This window comes from Parasteatoda tepidariorum, chromosome 1, assembly GCF_982258835.1.
Source record: "Parasteatoda tepidariorum strain Cologne lab strain chromosome 1, Ptep-v5.0, whole genome shotgun sequence".
NCBI classification, from domain to species: Eukaryota; Metazoa; Arthropoda; class Arachnida; order Araneae; family Theridiidae; genus Parasteatoda; species Parasteatoda tepidariorum.
Window position 1 is genome coordinate 120,462,556 of NC_141755.1, and position 22,307 is coordinate 120,484,862.

At 30.2% G+C, this 22,307-nt stretch overlaps 1 protein-coding gene across 1 annotated transcript; it reads left to right on the plus strand.

Annotated features, from left to right (window-relative positions):
• Positions 1–1,876: 1,876 nt before the first annotated feature.
• On the plus strand, positions 1,877–22,307 carry LOC147816815 (uncharacterized). Its single transcript, XM_087159380.1, has 15 exons — positions 1,877–1,983; positions 8,294–8,408; positions 14,957–14,984; positions 17,540–18,795; positions 19,705–19,796; positions 19,958–20,047; positions 20,207–20,298; positions 20,460–20,549; positions 20,709–20,800; positions 20,962–21,051; positions 21,211–21,302; positions 21,464–21,553; positions 21,713–21,804; positions 21,966–22,055; positions 22,216–22,307. Exons 2-4 carry the CDS (start codon positions 8,302–8,304, stop codon positions 18,425–18,427), a joined length of 1,023 nt encoding a protein of 340 aa, XP_087015506.1. The 5' UTR covers positions 1,877–1,983; positions 8,294–8,301; the 3' UTR covers positions 18,428–18,795; positions 19,705–19,796; positions 19,958–20,047; positions 20,207–20,298; positions 20,460–20,549; positions 20,709–20,800; positions 20,962–21,051; positions 21,211–21,302; positions 21,464–21,553; positions 21,713–21,804; positions 21,966–22,055; positions 22,216–22,307.

Consider the following 22,307-nt stretch of genomic DNA (forward strand, 5'->3'; position numbering starts at 1 on the left):
TAGAAAATTAAGAATTTGACTGGCGCATTTAAAGAATCATATCACATTCAGTAGGAACATTCCATTAATTTATAAAAATTGCGAATTGCAGTTCATTAATTTCTACGCTTCATTTCTAGTTTAATTTTTTGAAGAAAAAAATTAAATTATTGGGAAAATAAACTGTAAAACAAATAGCAACAGTTAAACGATTAACTTCTCAAAAGTTTAAACAAAATTGGAGCGGGCCCCAATAGCTCTGTGTCACTGAACAGGCCCTTCGCCGGAAACGTTTTATCTGTAATAAGCCCAGCAATTCCGACCCCGAAATGATTATACTTAGTGTTTAGTGGATAGATCGCTGGCCTCTCAATGAGGTGCCCCGGGTTCGATCCCAACGATACCTGGTTGATTTGAATTCCGCATCCGTCTCACACTAACCCCACTACTGACTTAAAAATATTTTCAGTGGTAGACGGATCACGAGTTAGAGTCCCCTTTTCATTAGGGCTAACCGAGGAAAGTTTTCCTGGCTTTCCTTACATGTAACGCAAATGTGGGTTAGTTGCATCAAAATGTCCTCCACGAAAACAAATTTCTTCCAATACTTGATCCAGAAGTTCCCTTGTCTTCTGGATTGGGTTCAAAATTACAAGGCCACGGAGTTGAACATTAGTTGTCGTAAACCCTAAATTGGGTCGGCTGCTCAACGACAGTTATAAAATAAATATAAAAATGAAGGCGGTGGATAAGGGTATAGAGCATTCACCTACCAGTGAGGTGACCCAGGTTCGAATACCAGTGGTGGCTGCTTGATATAAATTCTGCTCTCGGCTTGCACCAACCACAGTGCTGAGGTAAAAAATATTCCCACTAATAGATGGTTCGCGAGTTGGAATCCTCTTGCAGTCGGGTTTACCATGGGAGGTTTTCGTAGTTTTTTTCGCCATGTGAAGAAATTGAGGATAGGTAGAGTTCCATTAAAAATTCACCAACGAAGGCTAGTTTATCCCAATGCTTGATCCTGGTGTTCCCTTGTCTTTTGGGTTGGGACCAAAATTACGAAATATTACATATTATGTACATAATCACAATATGCTTAGTGTTTAAAAAAGTAATTCCTCTCTTAGTTGTTAAATTTGGGTTGAATATTGATTTTTTTCTTCAATTTTTTTAAACATATTTCTTTGATCTGTGTCCAGAACAAAAAGTTCACTGACTGCAGGCATATTTGAAGCTAAACACCGTAATTTCATATTAAATTAAATTGACAGTTCATTTTTAAGAAAAGCCATTTCTGTCCTGCATATCATTTAAAATACGCAGAACATTTTTCTTCAAACATTTATTAAAATCTTAAAGACTTATAAGTGCTTGTATTTTGTAATTGTTTATTTTTTTTATTAGTGATATGAATTTAAATGATTATGAATTGTGATTAGGAATTTAATTTATTAATGTTTACGAAATTTTTTTATTAATGATTATGAATTATGATGAATTTAAAGTAAATAGGAAAAAAACTCTACTTTAAAGTGGTTATAATCTGGAGAAACTTTACACAAAAACCCAAATGCAGTAAATAACAGTTTTTAAACACTTTCAGAAAAAACTAAAATATGCATGAAAGTTTCGAATTTTCAGCGTTCCCCTCTAAAAGATTTGTTACGACAGTACTGTTTAAAATCAATGCAAAGAATATATTTAAATATATATATATATATGTAAAATGTGTCCGAATTTAGAGTTTTACAAGTTAAGTAAAAAGTAATCGCTTTTTTATCTGATTTCGCCAATTTAAGTATGCAAACATAGCCAACTGGCTGAGATTTGGCTTCGTCATACTTAATCTGGTAACCCTTCAAATTGTTTTAAACACTCGCAATTTTATTTCACTCTGTTTGATAAAACTTTAACTTGAGCTTGCTTTCTGCTTTATATTAGCCTTGCACTATACATTTAAGAAATCTTTGATTTCGACTGTTTGATCTATTTATTCTTACTGTAAGTACATTTTATCTTAAAGTACAAATTATTGTATTTTTTTAATGGAATTCTGAAAATTTAACTCTTATTTCTTAAAATTTTTTTTAATGTTGCCTGTTGAAATATTTTTCGAAAAATGCCTTTCATGATTAATATCAATTATATATATGTATGTAAGCCATTTTTTACCTAGCTCTAATTTCAACGAGAGCTTAGTACTGGTAGAACGAGTTTTTCTTTTTTAAGAGTTTTCTTTTGAAGTTTTTCTTTTTTAAGTACAATCAAAAAGTGCTTGCTAGAGTTTGAATTTTAACTCTAAGGTTCACTGCTATCTCTAAGAGATTGTATTGTCTGACATAATAAAAAATTAAGAGGGAGAATATGGCTCTATAGTGTCATTTAGTATCTAAAAGGTGTTATTGCCATATAGAAATAATGCATAAATTTTGCATAAATTTAATAATGCATTAATTTGCATAAATTTAATAATGCATTAATTTGCATAAATTTAATAATGCATTAATTTGCATAAATTTAATAATGCATAAATGTTGCATAAATTTAATTCTCATTTTAATTAGTTAGATTAAAGAGTAAAATCAACGTCATTTTATTTTAGTATTCTGTAATTTATGAAACAAATTAAAATATAGTTTTAATAGTTATAAGATTTTTAATTTAGGTCTATACAAAATAAACTTAATTTTAACACGGCAATAAATAAACAAATAAATAAAATCCAAATATAATAAATTCTGCTATTCTGCTGTAGCATGTTTAAAAATATTTATTGTGAAAAATGAAATATGTAAGATTATGAATTTTTTTTTTTTTTTGTATTCATATGATGGAAACTAATAAAATTAGCTGAATTACAGTTTTGAATTTTGTACGTTCTGAATAGTTATCAGAGAAATATAAACTATTATTGGTGAATTTATTATTTTTTTTGAATGGAAAAACTGGAATTTTTCATGTGTCTTCCTCATGTGTCATGAATCTTCAAGTGTCATGAAATTGTATTGTTTGAATCGAATCTATGTTAATTTTTTCTACTCTTTAAACAATTCTAAGATAAATGAAAGAAAACAAAATACATTTGATAGCAAAGAAATCGTATCTTCCACCAATATATTTTAATACTTAATTTTCTGTCCTAATGAAAAAGCTAAAGAAAACTCAAATCTGAAATTCAGTAAGCAAACAATTTTAATAGTTTTAGACAGGATGATTCTAAAGCAGGGGTGTCAAACTCAAAAGCCAACTTGGGCCAAATAAACGATGCTTAACTTCAGGTGGGCCGCAAAAAAAATTCAATGTTCATAGAAACAAATATTTTTTATTTTGAATTGTAATAAACATATATGAAGTTAAATTATTGTTTGCGTCCTGATACTTGACATCTCTTCTCTGCTATTATCTTTTCTATTTCGGGAGAAATTTTATTGGCCGAATCTACTTTTAAAATTGACCCAACGTGAGCATTATTAATACGGTTTCGGACAGGAGATTTATTTCCATTCATAACAGAAAATAATTGCTCTCACTGATAAGTACTTCCAAACTTGGAAATAATGTCATGCGCGAATTTTCGAGTATTTTCAAACCTTGCTGGTAAATATTCATGAAATTTAGGCACACCCACTTCAATGAATTTTGCCTTCAAATTTGAGTCTCACTGAATCTCAATCACTTTAATTTGCATATAACTGGGTACTGAGTCTATATTTATTGAGAAAATCGAAGAAAACAAACAAAATTTGTCTTCCAAAGAATTAAAATCTTTAAACCTTATTTCAAATTCTGTTCTAAGATTTGAAATTTCTTTCTGCGTATTTTTGATACGATGCAGTATCATCTAAACTAGATTTGTTCTTGTTGCACGTTGGGAAGTGCGTTAAATCTTCATTTTTCATTTGCTTTTCCCAAAGATATAGTTTACATTTGAATGCCTTTTTAATTATGTCAAACATGTTTGTAATGATCTGATCCTTGCCTTGTAACAATAAATTTAAATCGGATAAGTGTTTGGTTACATCAACCATATTTGATTGGAGAACAAGCTTGTATCTTTATTTATAGTTTGTAAAAACTTACATATTTTTTCTTTCAAATCCCAGAATTGATTGAGAACCTTGGAGCTAGATCTTACCTCGCTATAATAGGATAAACCTGATTATGTACTATCTAATTGATAGCTTAGTGTGAAACGGACTCCATTTCAGCCAATTCGAATTTTGCATTTTCGAGCGGACAATTTAAAATGATCCGTATAGTTTATAAATAAAGTATATTATAATTTTATATGCTGGTTTCGTTTCTAATTCACACTTCAATTTTATTTTTACTTTGTTTGGGATATATTGACTGGGCCTCAAATATGATCATCTCGGGCCGCATGCGGCCCGCGTGCAGCGAGTTTGACAACTCTGTTCTAAAGTAATAATGGGTTAGTTGTAATTTAATAAAGAAAAACTGGAACATTAAATCATACTTGTTTTTTTGGTAAGAAGTTCATATTTTTACTAAGAACATCGAAATATTTTGTGTTATTCAATCCTATCTTAACAAAATTAATTCAAGTAATGAACACGTTTCATAATATTTTTGAAAGTTTTTCAAAATAAAAAATGCTGGTAGCAAAATATGTGTTAGTTTGATTTCAGAAAAGTTCCAATTTTAAGGAATGAATATTTTATTTAATAAGCAATCTTGAATAGCCGACCCAATTATTAGTTTACGACTATGTAGCCATGCAATTTCATAACCAATCCAGAAGACAAGGAAGCTTTTGCATCAAGCATCGGGACTTGGCGATAGAACTAACCCGCATTTGCGTTTCACGAAACGAAATACCACGGAAACCTCTATCGGTTAGCCCGAAGACAATGAAATTCGAACGAATGATCTATTTTTTGTCAGCGCTGCGGTAGATTAAAATCAAGAACAGATATCTCACCGAAATTCTTTTATATTTATTATCCAATTCTAAATACCACTTACATTAAAAATTTTTAATGAATATACTTGTTTTTCTTCGGCTTTTGTACATTTTACAACATAGGGATAAAATAAAGGACTTGAAGCTGTTTTGCTTTGATACTCAAAAAGAATTGTGAAAAAAAAATCTTGTAAACTGTTCGCACTTTCAAATTAATATTCAAGTGTATATGTTTCGAATTTTGTACACAGAAACCAAATATATATTTAGAATTTTGTTCAGAGAAACCAAATATATATTTGGAATTTTGTACAGAGATGAGTTGGATGAACTATTTATTCTAAATTTTAGTTTTCCAATAAGCATGCTAAGTCAGGTTGAAGCAACGTATGCAATAAGTGAGCTCGTTATGTGCAGCAATCGAAGCGAACTACGCAAGCAGTTCTATGAGCTGGCTAGCATTAGCGAGCAGGGCACATAGCATCCTAATATAGCAGTGGTGCCAATCTATTACAACTTAACCGTAGCTGTTACCATTTCAAAGTAAAGCTTGCGATTTTACGATTGAATAATAAAAATTACACTTTTTAAGAAATTTCGTATTAATTTGCGTAAAATTAATTTTTTTCTTCCTCTTAACTACTAAGAGTTTAAAATTTTGGTGTTCGCAATTAATTCTATGATAATTTATTTTCTACTCCCTAATCAACTCTAGCAGAACAAATAAATAAAAAACAAATGATTTGATAGAAAAAAGAGTTTTTTAAGGAAGGAAATCTCATCCTTTTTTCTCCCAACAAACTATTAAGAAACTAAAATCTTCTCACCGCATGGAAAAGCAAAAGAACGTAAACTCAAATATGAAATGCAGTGGGCAGAAATTTTCAGTGGTTTTAATGCGAAATGGCAAAATAATATGGACTAGTTTTGAATTTAACCAAAATCTTGACCATTGATTCCATGAAATCAAATTTTTTCATGTTATACCAAAGTCGAAATTTTTTATGGTTTTCTATTGATGGACTAACATAATTTTGATGGTAACCATCAATAATTTCATCATGAAGCATTTTATTTTTGATGGTGACCAACATAAGTAACCATCACCCCAATTTAAGAATTCGGACTGATTTATGATGGTCCAACGCAACTTGTTTTGATGGTTCGTTCATGTTAAACTATCAAAAATTTCCATCATAGTTTGTAAGAAATCAAATATGGGGAGCGATCATGAACCACCATCAAAACAATGTAGGAATGATTTATGATATACTAATTGTTTCTGCTGAACCAACCAGAATTCTCATTAAAGAATCAGGGAAATGTATTATCTTCTATGAAAAAAAATTTTTTTTTTAATATGTAATTAGAAGCCCAAATGTTAATATTCTATACCTATATAGAACTAAATAGTACATACACCTTAAAATTGCGCTAATTTTATCGCTAAATGTATATATTTCTGCCTTATTGTATTTCTGATAGATAATTTGGGAAATTGGAACCTCCGTGAGTTTATTTGCGTGTAAATGAAAATAGCTATGAATATTTATTAAGCATAATAATCTAAGTTATAAAATTACATACAGATACTTTGTCCCCTCTTTGAAAGCAAATATTGAAATGGTGTATAAAAAGTAATAGGTTTACTTTTAATTTATTATACTACAATATTGTGTTATTTTATTGTTTGTATTTTATTGTATTTCAGTTAATTTAAGTTATTGCACGTTTAAATCACTTTTTATGTGACGTAAAACGACGAGCAATTTTTACTTCAGAGATTACAGTGTTTTTGTGAGCAGTTTTCTTTTTCGAGCTTTTGTTAATTTGAAAATTTTTCTTTCTCGGGGAAAACTTAAAAAAAAAAATGTTTACAAAATATTTTGAATTTTAGTTATTGTACTTGTTTGAACAAATGCATTTAACATGAAAACAATGGAGTATTTAAAGATCTAACAAAAAAATGTAACTGTAAAAAAAATGTAATAATAGCTTTTAAAAAGTTTCGAAACTTTTAAATTTTTTTACTAGTTTTTCATACATAATTCCATATTTGTTCTCTAAGAGGAAGGGATGACAAAGTTGCGACAAAGTGCTTAAAAACTCATTTTTTTAAAAAGATTTATTCAAAAAAAAGAACCATCTTTCATTCTTTCCTTCCAAATACAAAATTAGCTCAATTTTAAATTTTGACAAGTTATGATAAAATAACTGGATTCTGGTGTTTCTTTCCTATTTCAGTATCGAAAATCTGGTAATTTCTGCAGAATTGAATTTTTTCCTATTTTTACATTTTTAGGAAAGATTAAAAATTAATCATTGAAAAAGTTCAGTTTTTTCGTATTTATAACAACATGGTCTTACATTGCGTAAAGAGATACGGTTCCCAGTAGAACACCGAAGTCGAGCATCACTAGGGTTGATCACAACCTCTGCACAGGGGACAGCAGCGGTATCTGTTCTACTGAAAAATGCTCCCGCGCAGAGGTATTCGGGGCTACTAAGGCAGGAGAGCCGTCTGCAGAGTTTTAAAATTGCGGTGGCATGTCTTCGGATCAACCTCAGGGATGTTTCCCAGACCGTCGCCAATAGCCCATTGTGCAGCTCTAGTGCGACGTAAATAAAGTGCCTACCTACGACAACGCGATTTTTCAACGCCCACTATGAGTTGAAGAAAATTAAAGTTTGCAAGTCGAATTTTTCTCCCTAGGATTTCCCCTATACGAATGATCTCAATTTTGATTTCTCATTGCACTGACGAAACGTTAACGCATGTGTGGATTTCGTTTCCACTCGTTATGAAATAATTATTCGCTTTTTTAAAATTTTAATTCAGTTCTATTTATTTTCCTTACTATTTGTTATCTTCATTAATATCGGAAGTTTAACTTTCCACACGTAATTTTACCGTTAGGAGAAATTTATTTCTTCGGTTTTATTCTCTTTGAATTCTTATATCGCAATTCGAATATTTTTGAAATTTATGAAGTCGAATTGCCATCGCGATTAACAATTCTCATGGTTTAGGACTTTACATGTTTTCCGAATCTTAAATCATATCACCCGATTTACTCACTGCGAATCGCAATTTAATTTCAATACGAAAACGTGTGTGTGTGTATATATATATATATATATATATATAAAAATATCAAATTTCTATATCATTTTTCTGCTTCTATTCTTTTTATTCAATGATTGAAATATTGTTCAAATCTGTGTCAAAAATATAAATTTTGTTAATACGGATTGAAATTAATTAAGATAAAATCGACTAATTGTTAACCAGATGTTTTCTTCCTTTCATCATTGTCAAAAATTTATTGCGTCATATATTAAATGAATTAATTTTTTAATTTACTTATGTAGTTTTGACATTTTTAGATTTAAGAATGAAACGAAGTTTTGATGTAGCAGCCGGGGGCTCAAGTGCTCCATCCGGATCAGCGTCTGCTTCAGGCCCTTCTGGTTCTGGACAGGAGGGTCAGGGTAAGAAAAGGTATGTTACATTAGAAACCTTGTTCTTAGTTTTAAGGGTTCATATAGTCGATTGGGTACTTATAACTACAATATACCAATTGAATATAACTGACTTCCAAGCTTCATTTTACTTTGTATTATAAACGTCATTGAGCAGTCTACCCAATATTGGGTTTACGACTACTAATGCTAAATTCCGTAGCCTCCTAATTTTGAACCCAATCCAGAAGACAAGGGAACTTCAGGATCACGTATTGGGGGAATTTTTCCTTCGTGAAGGACTTTGTGAGGGAACTTACTCGCAGTTGCATTACATGGAGAGGAAAATCATGATTAGCCTGATGACAAAAGGACTCTAACCCATGATCCGTCTACCACTGCGGATATTTTACGTCAGCACTGTGGGCAGCGAAAGCCAGAAGCGAAATTCGTATCGACCAGCCATTGCTGGGATTCGATCCCGGCTCGTCTCATTGGATGGCTAACGCTCTATCCACTCTTTTAAAATGTATTACGATTTTTTTTTTTTCCAATCCATAATAATAAGAAAAGGCATGAAACTAATTGTTCTAAACTTAACAATTACTAGCCGAACTGAAATTTCGCCTTGCCCCTACTTCATATTTAAGAAAGCATTAAAGAACATGTAATTGTTATAGCAATAAATATTGCCATTGTTAGTGCAATAGTAATAATATCAAGTCAATGTAAGGAAGTCTGAAGATTTCAAGATTCCTGTAGGAATGCTTTCGTTGGTAAAAAATGAATGAGTCAGTATTAATGAATGAGTAAGTATCAGTACTATATCTTTATATAATATAAGAAGAGAGTGAAATGATGATACATAGCCAATCACAGAACATTTGCGTTTAGTAACGCACAAAACAGCCAATTAAAATTGAGAACGCATATGTGTGAAAAGGATTTTTATTTTATTTTGAGTGTCTAATAATGCTGTCAGAGTTTTCCATTGTTGTCCGTGCATTTCTATTGGCTTAATCACGAGGTGCGATACGGTTTTTCCTCATTCATTACTAATTGCTTTGGTTGTCATCAGCACAAAATTAACAAAAGTCGTAAAGGTATCGTTTTTCTTTAAATATTTTTGTATCCCTAATTTAAAGTTATTTTCCAGTACCGCTATTAATAACGAAAATTTTAAATTATGGTTTTGAACTCATCAAATTTATTTGAACACTGTAATGTTATAAGAATATAAATGTTATTTTAAAAAATGATTGCTTCGAAAAATCACTTCTGTTCACCAAGAGATCTAAATGTTTATAATACTAATTGATAGTAATATTTGAACGTGGGAGGTACAGGCGCAAGAGTAAGCAAACAGTGAATAAGTTTAACTTTAGTAGAAAAAATGTTTTTGCCAAGAAAACACAATTATGGCGAAGCTATCATCGGGGTTGGTGAGCGGTAGCGAAAATGGGGCTTAGCCCCCTAGTGTATATATATATATATATATATATATATATATATATATATATATATATATATATATATATATATATATATATATATATATACGTTTAAATTAAGAATAAAACAAGGAAAAATTAGACATACGCAAAAAAAGGGGGGGATTAATAAGTAAAAAAATAACAGTTTAAAAAAAAAAGTATGAAATTTTATTTAAAAAAAAAGATATAATCTTTTCATCAGCCCACACGATTATATCCGCGAAACAAAGTGCTTTCTGATATTGTATCAATAAAGCCAAAGCAAAATATATTAATACAATAGTGTGAGGAGCACTCAAAAAATTTTTTTATAAAAATTACAACAAATAAAATAGAACACAAAAAGTAAAAATAACATGTAAAAACAGAAAATAAAATAGAAAGAAAAAACAGTATGAAAAAATGGACTATAAAGCGAGTAGCGAAATCAGATAAACTTACATGGACAGGAAATTTTTCAAGAATGATCTAAAAATGTTTTCGCAGAATCTTTCTGCGAAAACATTTTGCAGAATCTTTACCCACCAGAATTAAATATTTGATCGCCAATGTTGCTAGAATAATGTTTAATAAAATTTCTACGTCAAATTGCTAATGCTATAAACATTAGTATTTTTATTTGGTACTAGTGAGCTGCGCCCCCTGCTCGCTAACGCTCGCCAACCCCCGAAAATTGCTACGCAATGTTATATGGTTTACTCCGCAAACCAAGCTCGCTTCGCTCGCTACTAACTTAGGTACATTGCAAATGCACAAAATTCTAAGATTTCAAAGCAATCATTCAAATCCATATAACAACTTTTTTTTTTTTTTTTTTAAATTACATCTTTTTAGTAAGTACTGAGTCCTTAAAATAAATTTGAATTCAAATAAATGACATGTAATTCGTTAAATCTATTAGAAATGTGCTATAGTATAAAATCTTAAGATAAAATTTCTAAAACTGATATCTCTTTAAAAAGGTTAAAATTTCGGCTATAATTAAGTCTATTAAAAATTTAAATTAGTGAATTGCAATGGAAAAACCTGCATAAACAAATAAATTCTAGTAAAACAAATAAATTCGTGATATAAATCAAAAATTGTCAAATAAATTCGTAATACATAAATTCGTGAAAAAAAAACGCTTTCGACAAAAAACCAAAATAGAGATCTATCGACAAAGACTTCTGCCTAGCTTATGCTCTCCCTGGTTATTTCAGTTTTCCTTTTTAAAAGCGCTATATGTTGAGCCATCTTAGCTAGATTTGACATGTGACATTTTTAGCGGTAATCATTGGTCTATTTTCTAGCGTTGCCATTCGGGGAGTTGTAATGAGGCTTTTTTTTATCGCCGTGTAAGAGAAATATGTATATAGATTATGCGACAGCAATGTTTTTTAATCTTAAGTCTTCTAATATGGAATCTTGTTTTTTCCTATTGACAAGCAAAAAAGTAAACACTTATTAAGCAAAAGCATTCACAAAGTAAAACAAAGTTAGTTTTAAGAGTTACTAAAAATTTTTGAAGAAACTCTATTTTTGATTTTGTACAAATGTTATTTTTTGTCTTTTTTAAAATTTTTTGCAAAAGGATTTTTTATTGACATTTATAAAATTTAATAAATTTTTTTTCTTCTGAAACATTCGATTCCTGTAATTTTGTACACGAAAAGTTGTATAAGTTTTTCATAATAAATAACTTGTACAAAAAAAACTTATACAAACTTATACATTTATACAATACCATGTTTTAGCCTAATCCAGGTGAGGGAATTTTAAATCTGAAATAAGTTTTGCTCCCAGATTTTAAAATTTAAATAATTTTTTAAAATGACATTTTTAAACTACTTTTTCATCAATACGTACACATTTAAAAATGCTACAGATAACAGAAGGTCACGCTAATATTGCAACAGACTTCTCGGGGAGTTAAAGTACATCCTTACGATTAAAATTTCACAAAAGCCCATTCCCGGAAATGTTGTACGCGGCTAGGAGCGATTCCCTATTATAACTAACCTGTTTAGAAGCACACGAATAAACAGTTCGTAATAAGGAAAGATCCGTATCGACGCATGACAACATTTCCGGACATTTTTTTAAATGGAATTTTAGTCCAGAAGATGTGCCGCAACTAATAGAAGTTTGTAGCAGGATTTAAGCTACCGTCTGTTATATATAACGTTTTCAATTATGTGCAGTGAGCACAAAAAAAAAGGAAAAAAAAGATATCACCTTGTTCGTTCTAATGATCAGATTTCCACTTTCGTTCTAATGATCAGATTGCCAGGTACTAAGTGTCAATCTTAATGGTTCCTATTTTTTTAAACATATTTGGATTCTTAACTTTCAAATTATTGGGGGTAGCCGCAATCTGGGAAATATGATCCTCATAGTTAGGTCAGGAGAGCGATTCAAGGTTCGGACCATTTATTGCTAATTTGTCTTTTTGCGTTTTTAGTCATGTTTTTAAAACTAATTAAGCAATTCAAAAAAATTGTACCCACTTATAAAACCCATTAACCCAAATATAATTTCATACAAAAAATAATTTTTAATAATTGTTTATTATTTTTTATAATTCAATTCGATTGTGGATGAAAAGAATTTGAATTATGAGGTATAGATTTTTTCGTACCATATTAAACTACGTATTTTTTCTAATGCACAATTTAAAGTTTCCCCAGTTTTCATTAGGTAGATGCCGAGAAAAATTAATTTTAATTTAAAAAATTATTTTGGTGATAGTGAAAAAATATTTAAACGGAGCGATTAATATTTAAATGCGGTTAACTTACGAGGAAGTTGACTTACGCACGCGTAGGGAATTTCCTATATATTTCTTTCGCTAATATCCAATTGCTATTCCTTTTTTTTTTAATTATAAAGTACAATTCTTCTTTCTCAGTAGTCTAAAAATTTATTCGCAATTTAATAACGAGATTTGAATGAAACATTTTATTCAACGAATATTTAGTTTTATAAAAGCATGTTTATGATAGAATGCGATTATACATCAGCTCTTTTTTATTTTATTTTTTAGCTTGTTCTTTCAAAAACAACGCATGCATAGATTTGGAATAATATATTTATCAATTTCTTGAATGTATGTTTTATAATTATTAATAAATTACGTAGTCAACATTTTTAAGCATTTTAACATTTTTCAACATCTTATCTATCGTCTTTATCTTAAAATAAATTTGTTAACTACCTGTCTACGATTGTTTTGCAGAGTTAATTTGCCAACTATATAATTAAATTGCAACATTTCTCAATCTTATTCTTTAAGCTACCACGTGCAATATTTTGCCCTTACTGTGCAAATCAATTGATTTAGTACTTTAATTTAGTAAAATTAAAGTAAAATTCCCCTAAACTTTAAATTAAAATTTCCTTAAACTACTATAAAGTTTTTATTGTAAGAAAATTTCGAATAATTGTCAGCTAGCTGAGAATTAAATCTTGTTAAGAAATTAAAAATATTCTGTTAATCAAAATTGTTTGATTCAGAATAGCTGGCTATTTTTTCTGAAAAATGATGACAAAAAATGAAGATCGGCGTTTTTATTGCTTCGTATTTATTTGAGTGATAAAAAGTAAATGCGCATGGGTGCACAGCAAAAAATATAAAATTATGCTTTGTTTTTAAATGAGCAAAAAATTGCAGTAAATATTATACAATTTTATTTTGACGTCTATTTGATTCTTGCCCTCTGACTTTAAGAAAGTTGCCATTTTAAAAAGGATAATGTTGAAAAAACTTGTTTAAAAAGTTGTTAATATTATTTATCAACTTTAGCACAATTCAAGAAAATTGCATCTCAAGGAAATGCTCGATGTGCCTTATTTCGTTATCGATTCAAAAACAGTGCTATTTTAAGAATCATCATCTCTGAAATTGTTCTTTTTCTTACATTAGGATTTTTCTACTTAAATAACTTATAATAATAGTTTTAACACATGTTTTGAAGAAATTATGAATACAAATTGTGATTTAATATTTTGCAGTAAGGAAACAAGAATATTAATGATTCGTTGATAATTGTTTCATTGAACCAGAGTAGTTAATTTTTTTCAAAATAATGTCGATATGATGTAATCGACCTTGCAACTATTTAACTTTTATTCTTTGGATTATGTGTCATTTCATGTATGTCATTCGACTTTGAAATTTCTTACATAAAATGAAAAAGCTACAAGAGCGAGTAAGCTGGCTTTAACTAATAATTAAAAAAGGTCAAAAGTTATCTCGTGATAAGAATATCAGAGTTAAAAAAGTATTGTAAAACACTGAAACAAATGTTACTCTTGTTTAATTAGGGGTATTTTAAACCTAAATGTTCCTTTCTTTCAGTTTTATAAATCATACTTTTTAATAAACTAATGAAATGAGTGTGATGTAAATAACGTTCTTTTTACTGCAAACCAAGTTTACTTAGTACCATTCACAAATCTTATGAAGTGCAAATTTTTTGGGCCCTCGTATAGGGCAGTATATTAGTAGATAGCTAACTTCTTTAAAAATTCTAAATTGGAAAATTACTTGTTATTTCACATGTTACAATTAAAATTTTGAGACCCAATACTTCGTGACCACAAATTTACAAGTTTTTAAAATTAAATATTGAATGTTGTGGTGAATATAAACATAATTAAATATATCTCCTTAGCTTTGCTGCCACATTTTTATTTCTTAAGGATATCACGGACTCTACTTAAAATGAAGCTATCAGATGTTGGTAGTGAGGATCAGAATCGTGAAATAAGTTAAAGAAACAAAACGAAGAAACTTTAGTAGCCATATTTTGTGATAAATATGTAACTGTTTGTAATCGAGGAGCTTAGTGGAACGACATGTTGAGCAGGTTTGAACGTGTTTGCAAAAGTCAGTTTCAGAATGTATTGAAACATAGAACATAGGGATGCAAATCATGTTTATTTAAGAAAACCATGTAACTTAAATATTTATCTGAGTGAAATGACCTGTAATAATATATATATATATATATATATATATATATATATATATATATATATATATATATATATATATATATATATATATATACATGGTTAAAGGCTTTTTAAGAATTTTCTATTTTTCTTCTAGAAGGAGAGGATTAGAAACGCCAGAGAAGGTAAGTTACCTGTTTTTAACAATAGTCACTTACTTTTAAATAAAACGCTTGTTAAATTATCAAAAGCCGTAGTAAATGAAAATTAACGTTTTAATATTATTTTATAAAAATAATTATCCAAGAAATTATGCAACGAGTTTTATGGATTAAATTCCAAAATAAGTGTAAATCTGAATGCTGTTATTTATTTTAATTTCCTAAGCAGCAAGATTTCAATTAACTTTTTCAGAACATTCTCCAGACTAAAAATAAATGATAAAGATGAATAATAATATAAAAATAAGACATTTTGACCCATAATTTTTTATAAATGTTGAAACAGTTTTTAACACCTGTTTCAATTTGTGAATGAAATAGTAGACAGATTGTATTTCATAAAAGGAATTCTCAAGATAATCTAAATTTAAAAAATAATGAAAATACAATTCTATTTTTTCCTTAATGGGAGGATTAGCTGTAACATTTTTGATTATTTTCTTCTTTTAAAGAACACATTATTTCTAAATAAGTCGGTTGTTCGACAGACATCTCTTAACTTTTTTTTTAATTTCCAGAATAAAATAAAAAACAGGTACGGACACCTTTCATATTTAGGAAATAGAATAGCTTAGTCAAAAGTTTTAAGATAATAAAGGATGTCCCAAAATTAACGCAATGTTTGAATTAAATAGAAAACACAGTTCTTAGCCTTTTGATTGTTATGTTTGCATTGAATCATAAAGAACATTGGATAGTGTTATATCGGGCAAATGGGCTCCACGGCTTTCCTGGCACATGCGCACTCTTCTGTCGAAATTTTTCCTCTCCTTTTGCACAATTGTGGCTGAATTTTGTTGATGCAGTGTTTAATTTCCTCTTGTAATGAATGAGTGGTTGAGAGCTTATAAATCCTTTGATTTCAAATAACCCCATAAGAAGAAATCTAATGGAGTTAAATAACATGATCTAAGGGCCAATTCTTGTCATCGAAACGAGGGAGTACGCGACCAGAAAATGTCTCATGCAGTAATTGAATTGCCTCACTGGCTGTTTGGCACCGTCTTGAACGCTCCATTTTTACCAACTCTGCTGTCAAATTGTTCTTTTTTCAATTGTTTCTCTCAGCTGTCAAATTGTTCTTTTTTCAGAGTTGTCAACAATTTACTGCATGATAAAAACGGCAAATTCAAATCTTATGTTTATTTTAGAACACTCTTTAGTTTAGCCGAAGAAATGGAGAAAACTGCGAAAAGAACTTTGGAAATCGTAATGAAACAAATTTTTAAAGAAAAAAAGCATAAAAACTAAAAGCTGAGAGGGGAGCAAAGAAAATCTGATAGTTTTATGTTTCCTTAGAATGTTCTGGGGATAAAAATACAAAATTGACAATATGAAAGAGGATTATTTTAGTTACAAAATGACGCGTGTTAAAGTAATTTTAAACGAAATCCGTAAGTTTGTAATAAAAAATATTTGTTTCAAACTCAGTAAATTTCTATTTTTTCACAGATAAAGTTTTGTTTTCGAATTATTATCCTTTTATACTATTATTAATTTTTATTTTATCGTTGTAATCTTCATCATTGTTCCTTAACGCTGCTTTTCGAAGCTCCGTCGAAAAAAAAAAATTCCGTCGAAACGGTGCCTCAATGTAAGTCCTTTACAATTGTAGCAGTTCGATGATTTAAAACTATAGATTATATATATTTTTTATTTTATAACCGTCGATGAACAACAGACCCAAATTTTTGTGTTTAAAACTATTAATGTTCAACTCCGCAGCCTTCTAATTATGAACCCAATCAAGAAGACGAGGGAACTACTGGACAAAGTATTGGGAGAAATTTGCCTCCGTGCAGGACTTTTGATGGAACTAATCTGCATTTGCGTTACCTAGAGAGAAAAACTCCCCTAGTTAGCCTAAGGGCATGGGGTCTCTAAATCATGATCCATCTAAGACTGATGATATTTTATATCAGCTATGGTTGGTGCAATGCGGGATTCGTATCGACCAGCCATCGCTGGGATTCGAACCCAGTTCACCTCTTTGGAAGACGAACGCACTATCCTCTAAGACATCACGACTCAAACTATCTATACAATCTTGCCATGAAGAAGTATCTGGGCTTTAGTACAGATAAATAACTTAAATATTTTAAAACTCTTTCTTCGAAAATCTCCAATTTGGGGAAATCTTTTTTACCTAGAATTATCAAAATCACTGCCTCAGTTTTTTTCACATTTTTAAGAGCCCACGTAAAGCAGCATTGGAGTAAGATTTTAAATATTAATGCTTTTCACAAAACTGTGGTTCTTCTCCCTATTGACGTTTTGAGCCAATAAACGTAGTCAGCACTAACTTTAGATAGACTAAATTTGATCAAACAGTGATGAGTAACAGTTGAAAACTCACAGCAGTTATAAAAATAGCATATTATTCGCAAAAAAGCATAATTTCGACAGAGCCATCGAAAAACAGCCTTGGAAATGCTACTTGTATCAGTATGTTTTTGAAATTACTCTTTGATTTTTTGTTATTTATGTACTGCAGTCACAATTCTGGCATTCTTTTTTAGGTGAGGGAATACAGGCAGGGAAAGGAGAAGTCCCAGGCCATGCGTGACATCCATGCTTGGTATGCTCAGGAAGAACGCCGCAAAGCCCAGCTGTACCAGAAGCGAAAAGATGAGCAGGAGGTGAAAAGGAGAAATGAAGAACGCCAACGCATCATCGAGGAAGCTAGCGCCCTAGCCACGCGACTAGCACACGAGCAAACCATCACCTTGACGAATCGATTCATTGACAGGATGTCACAGGGAGCATCATTTGAGGAGGCACGAAATCAGCTGGCAACCGACATTGACGAAAGAAGTGAAACGCTGCGAAGATCGATTCAGGATTCTCTAAATCAGTCTTTCCCTCCTGAGGTACTGGATGTTGTTTCTTCTCCCCCAACTGTTTCTTCTCCAATTCAACAACCTTCTCCACCACCACAAGTCCAGGATTTGCCGTCACAGTCACCTGAACCAGTACCATCACCGTCTCCCATTACTTCTCCACCACCACCGTCTCCCATTCCAGCAGCACAGTCACCTCCTCTAGCAGCAGCACAGTCACCTCCCCCAGCAGCAGCACAGTCACCTCCCCCAGCAGCAGCACAGTCACCTCCCCCCGCTGCTCCACAGTCACCTCCCCCAGCAGCAGCACAGTCACCTCCCCCAGCAGCAGCACAGTCACCTCCCCCCGCTGCTCCACAGTCACCTCCCTCCGCTGCTCCACAGTCATCTGCTCCCTCTGCTCCAGCTGCACAACCTTTGCCACAACGAAGAAGACCAGGAAATCCTGGACGACGGAGTACAAGATTGGCCATGTTGACGGAAGCTAGCTCAGCTTTTCTAAAGGTGGGACCCTACACCGACCGTCTGAGGACCAGGCCTCTCATGCCAAGAAAGTACACTGCTTAAATTCCTCCTTCTCATTTTTCAAGTCTCCAGGATTCTTTAAAAATCACTTTTTATAATCTCTCCTCCTCATCTGAAGTTTTAAAGTGGTGGTGGTAAAAATAAGTTCAGTCTCCAGCATCTTTCATCCTGCATTCTTTCAGTGGAAGGAAAATCTTCTCAATGCACTGTGCATCGTTATCGCCAAGAAGTCGGCAACATCATTACCCTACAATGCCTCTAGATTGACAACTGCTGATACCCACAGTATGTGTTTCAAGACATTGAAGAGCATATAAGGAATTCGAATGATCTGTTTCTTTCATGAATTTTTGTACAGTCTTAATCTGTGTTGCTATCTCTGCGTTACTAGTTCAGCGTCTGACAATCTAGTAAGTTATTATTTTGAATTCTAGAAATTCATTTGTCTTATAAAATGTAAATTTAAAAGTTATTAAATGATTAATGATTAATTTAAAAGTTATGATACTACAGTGTATTCTATTTCTTAAGACATTAGTATTTTTAAATATATAGCGTTTTTCACTTTTAATTTAGGAAGACACGGAAAATATAGAATTTTCAGAGAAAATATAATTTAAAAACTTTCCGGAAGATTATGAATTCTCTTGGGAGTATTAACAGTGTGTTACACAAAGGCGTTTCCACTTATTTAGCATTAAAACTGTATCGGACATATTTCTAATCAAGCATATGTCATAAAAACTCATCTAATACTTCTTTTCGTTATCAATGTAAATTTTGAAAAAATTATTTTAATAATTTTGCGCTTTCAATGCATATTGTTTCTTCAGATTAAATTGATATAACACTAAGATTTTTCAAAAGTTTATTCAGAGCTCTTAAAAGCTTATAATGAGCATTGTATATAGAAAGTTAGGTCTTATATTATGAATTTATATTTTGTATTTACGAACTATTTAAGTTTTAAGTAATAGATACTTTTATCAAGAAATTTTATGAACTTAGATTTCAAGGAACATTTCTGTAACTATGCATGAGTTTATAATGCATATATGTAAATTTTGAAATTATTATTAAAACTACACTAATTTCAGTTTTTAAAGTCATTTTTAAATTTTACTCTTTTTAGTTAGTGGTTATTTGTTTTGCGCAATTTTTATTTCTTCTGCTTCTTTTATCTCATGTTTTTCATAATTTTCGATGCCACATATCTGGAGAAAGGAATATATTTTATTATCTGTAATATATATTCCTTTCTCCAGAGTAGAAGATATAGATTTTTATATAAAATAAATAGATTTTTTATATATTCTTAGGTTAACTTCCTGTATCGTTGAAGCTTTTTGTGTCGAAGTAGAGTAAAACCATGTTACAACAATTCCAAAAGATGATTCCAAATCTTTATGAGGTAATTTAATTTTGTTTCTTTTTTCTCATGCTTTTCATAATTTTCGATGCCACATATCTGGAGAAAGGAATATATATATTATCTGAAATATATATTCCTTTCTACAGAGTAGAAGATATAAATTTTTATATAAAATATATAGATTTTTTATAAATTCTTAGGTTAACTTCCTGTATCGTTGAAGTTTTTTGTGTCGAAGTGGAGTAAAACCCTGTTACAACAATTCCAAAAGATGATTGCAAATCTTTGAGGTAATTTAATTTTGTTTCTTTTTTCTCATGTTTTTCATAATTTTCGATGCCACATATCTGGAGAAAGGAATATATATTATCTGAAATATATATTCCTTTCTACAGAGTAGAAGATATATATTTTTATATAAAATATACAGATTTTTTATATATTCTTAGGTTAACATCCTGAATCGTTGAAGCTTTTTGTGTCGAAGTAGAGTAAAACCATGTTACAACAATTCCAAAAGATGATTCCAAATCTTTATGAGGTAATTTAATTTTGTTTCTTTTTTCTCATGCTTTTCATAATTTTCGATGCCACATATCTGGAGAAAGGAATATATATATTATCTGAAATATATATTCCTTTCTACAGAGTAGAAGATATAAATTTTTATATAAAATATATAGATTTTTTATAAATTCTTAGGTTAACTTCCTGTATCGTTGAAGTTTTTTGTGTCGAAGTGGAGTAAAACCCTGTTACAACAATTCCAAAAGATGATTGCAAATCTTTGAGGTAATTTAATTTTGTTTCTTTTTTCTCATGTTTTTCATAATTTTCGATGCCACATATCTGGAGAAAGGAATATATATTATCTGAAATATATATTCCTTTCTACAGAGTAGAAGATATAAATTTTTATATAAAATATATAGATTTTTTATAAATTCTTAGGTTAACTTCCTGTATCGTTGAAGCTTTTTGTGTCGAAGTAGAGTAAAACCATGTTACAACAATTCCAAAAGATGATTCCAAATCTTTATGAGGTAATTTAATTTTGTTTCTTTTTTCTCATGCTTTTCATAATTTTCGATGCCACATATCTGGAGAAAGGAATATATATATTATCTGAAATATATATTCCTTTCTACAGAGTAGAAGATATAAATTTTTATATAAAATATATAGATTTTTTATAAATTCTTAGGTTAACTTCCTGTATCGTTGAAGTTTTTTGTGTCGAAGTGGAGTAAAACCCTGTTACAACAATTCCAAAAGATGATTGCAAATCTTTGAGGTAATTTAATTTTGTTTCTTTTTTCTCATGTTTTTCATAATTTTCGATGCCACATATCTGGAGAAAGGAATATATATTATCTGAAATATATATTCCTTTCTACAGAGTAGAAGATATATATTTTTATATAAAATATACAGATTTTTTATATATTCTTAGGTTAACATCCTGAATCGTTGAAGCTTTTTGTGTCGAAGTAGAGTAAAACCATGTTACAACAATTCCAAAAGATGATTCCAAATCTTTATGAGGTAATTTAATTTTGTTTCTTTTTTCTCATGCTTTTCATAATTTTCGATGCCACATATCTGGAGAAAGGAATATATATATTATCTGAAATATATATTCCTTTCTACAGAGTAGAAGATATAAATTTTTATATAAAATATATAGATTTTTTATAAATTCTTAGGTTAACTTCCTGTATCGTTGAAGTTTTTTGTGTCGAAGTGGAGTAAAACCCTGTTACAACAATTCCAAAAGATGATTGCAAATCTTTGAGGTAATTTAATTTTGTTTCTTTTTTCTCATGTTTTTCATAATTTTCGATGCCACATATCTGGAGAAAGGAATATATATTATCTGAAATATATATTCCTTTCTACAGAGTAGAAGATATAAATTTTTATATAAAATATATAGATTTTTTATAAATTCTTAGGTTAACTTCCTGTATCGTTGAAGCTTTTTGTGTCGAAGTAGAGTAAAACCATGTTACAACAATTCCAAAAGATGATTCCAAATCTTTATGAGGTAATTTAATTTTGTTTCTTTTTTCTCATGCTTTTCATAATTTTCGATGCCACATATCTGGAGAAAGGAATATATATATTATCTGAAATATATATTCCTTTCTACAGAGTAGAAGATATAAATTTTTATATAAAATATATAGATTTTTTATAAATTCTTAGGTTAACTTCCTGTATCGTTGAAGTTTTTTGTGTCGAAGTGGAGTAAAACCCTGTTACAACAATTCCAAAAGATGATTGCAAATCTTTGAGGTAATTTAATTTTGTTTCTTTTTTCTCATGTTTTTCATAATTTTCGATGCCACATATCTGGAGAAAGGAATATATATTATCTGAAATATATATTCCTTTCTACAGAGTAGAAGATATATATTTTTATATAAAATATACAGATTTTTTTATATATTCTTAGGTTAACATCCTGAATCGTTGAAGTTTTTTGTGCCGAAGTAGAGTAAAACCATGTTACAACAATTCCAAAACATGATTGCAAATCTTTATGAG

Excerpts from the sequence above, each read along its gene's own strand:
- LOC147816815 (XM_087159380.1), top strand. The coding sequence starts at position 8,302 with ATGAAACGAAGTTTTGATGTAGCAGCCGGGGGCTCAAGTGCTCCATCC. Across the intron at positions 8,409-14,956 it reads GAGGGTCAGGGTAAGAAAAG|AAGGAGAGGATTAGAAACGC; the intron begins GTATGTTACATT and ends TTTTTCTTCTAG. Across the intron at positions 14,985-17,539 it reads GATTAGAAACGCCAGAGAAG|GTGAGGGAATACAGGCAGGG; the intron begins GTAAGTTACCTG and ends ATTCTTTTTTAG.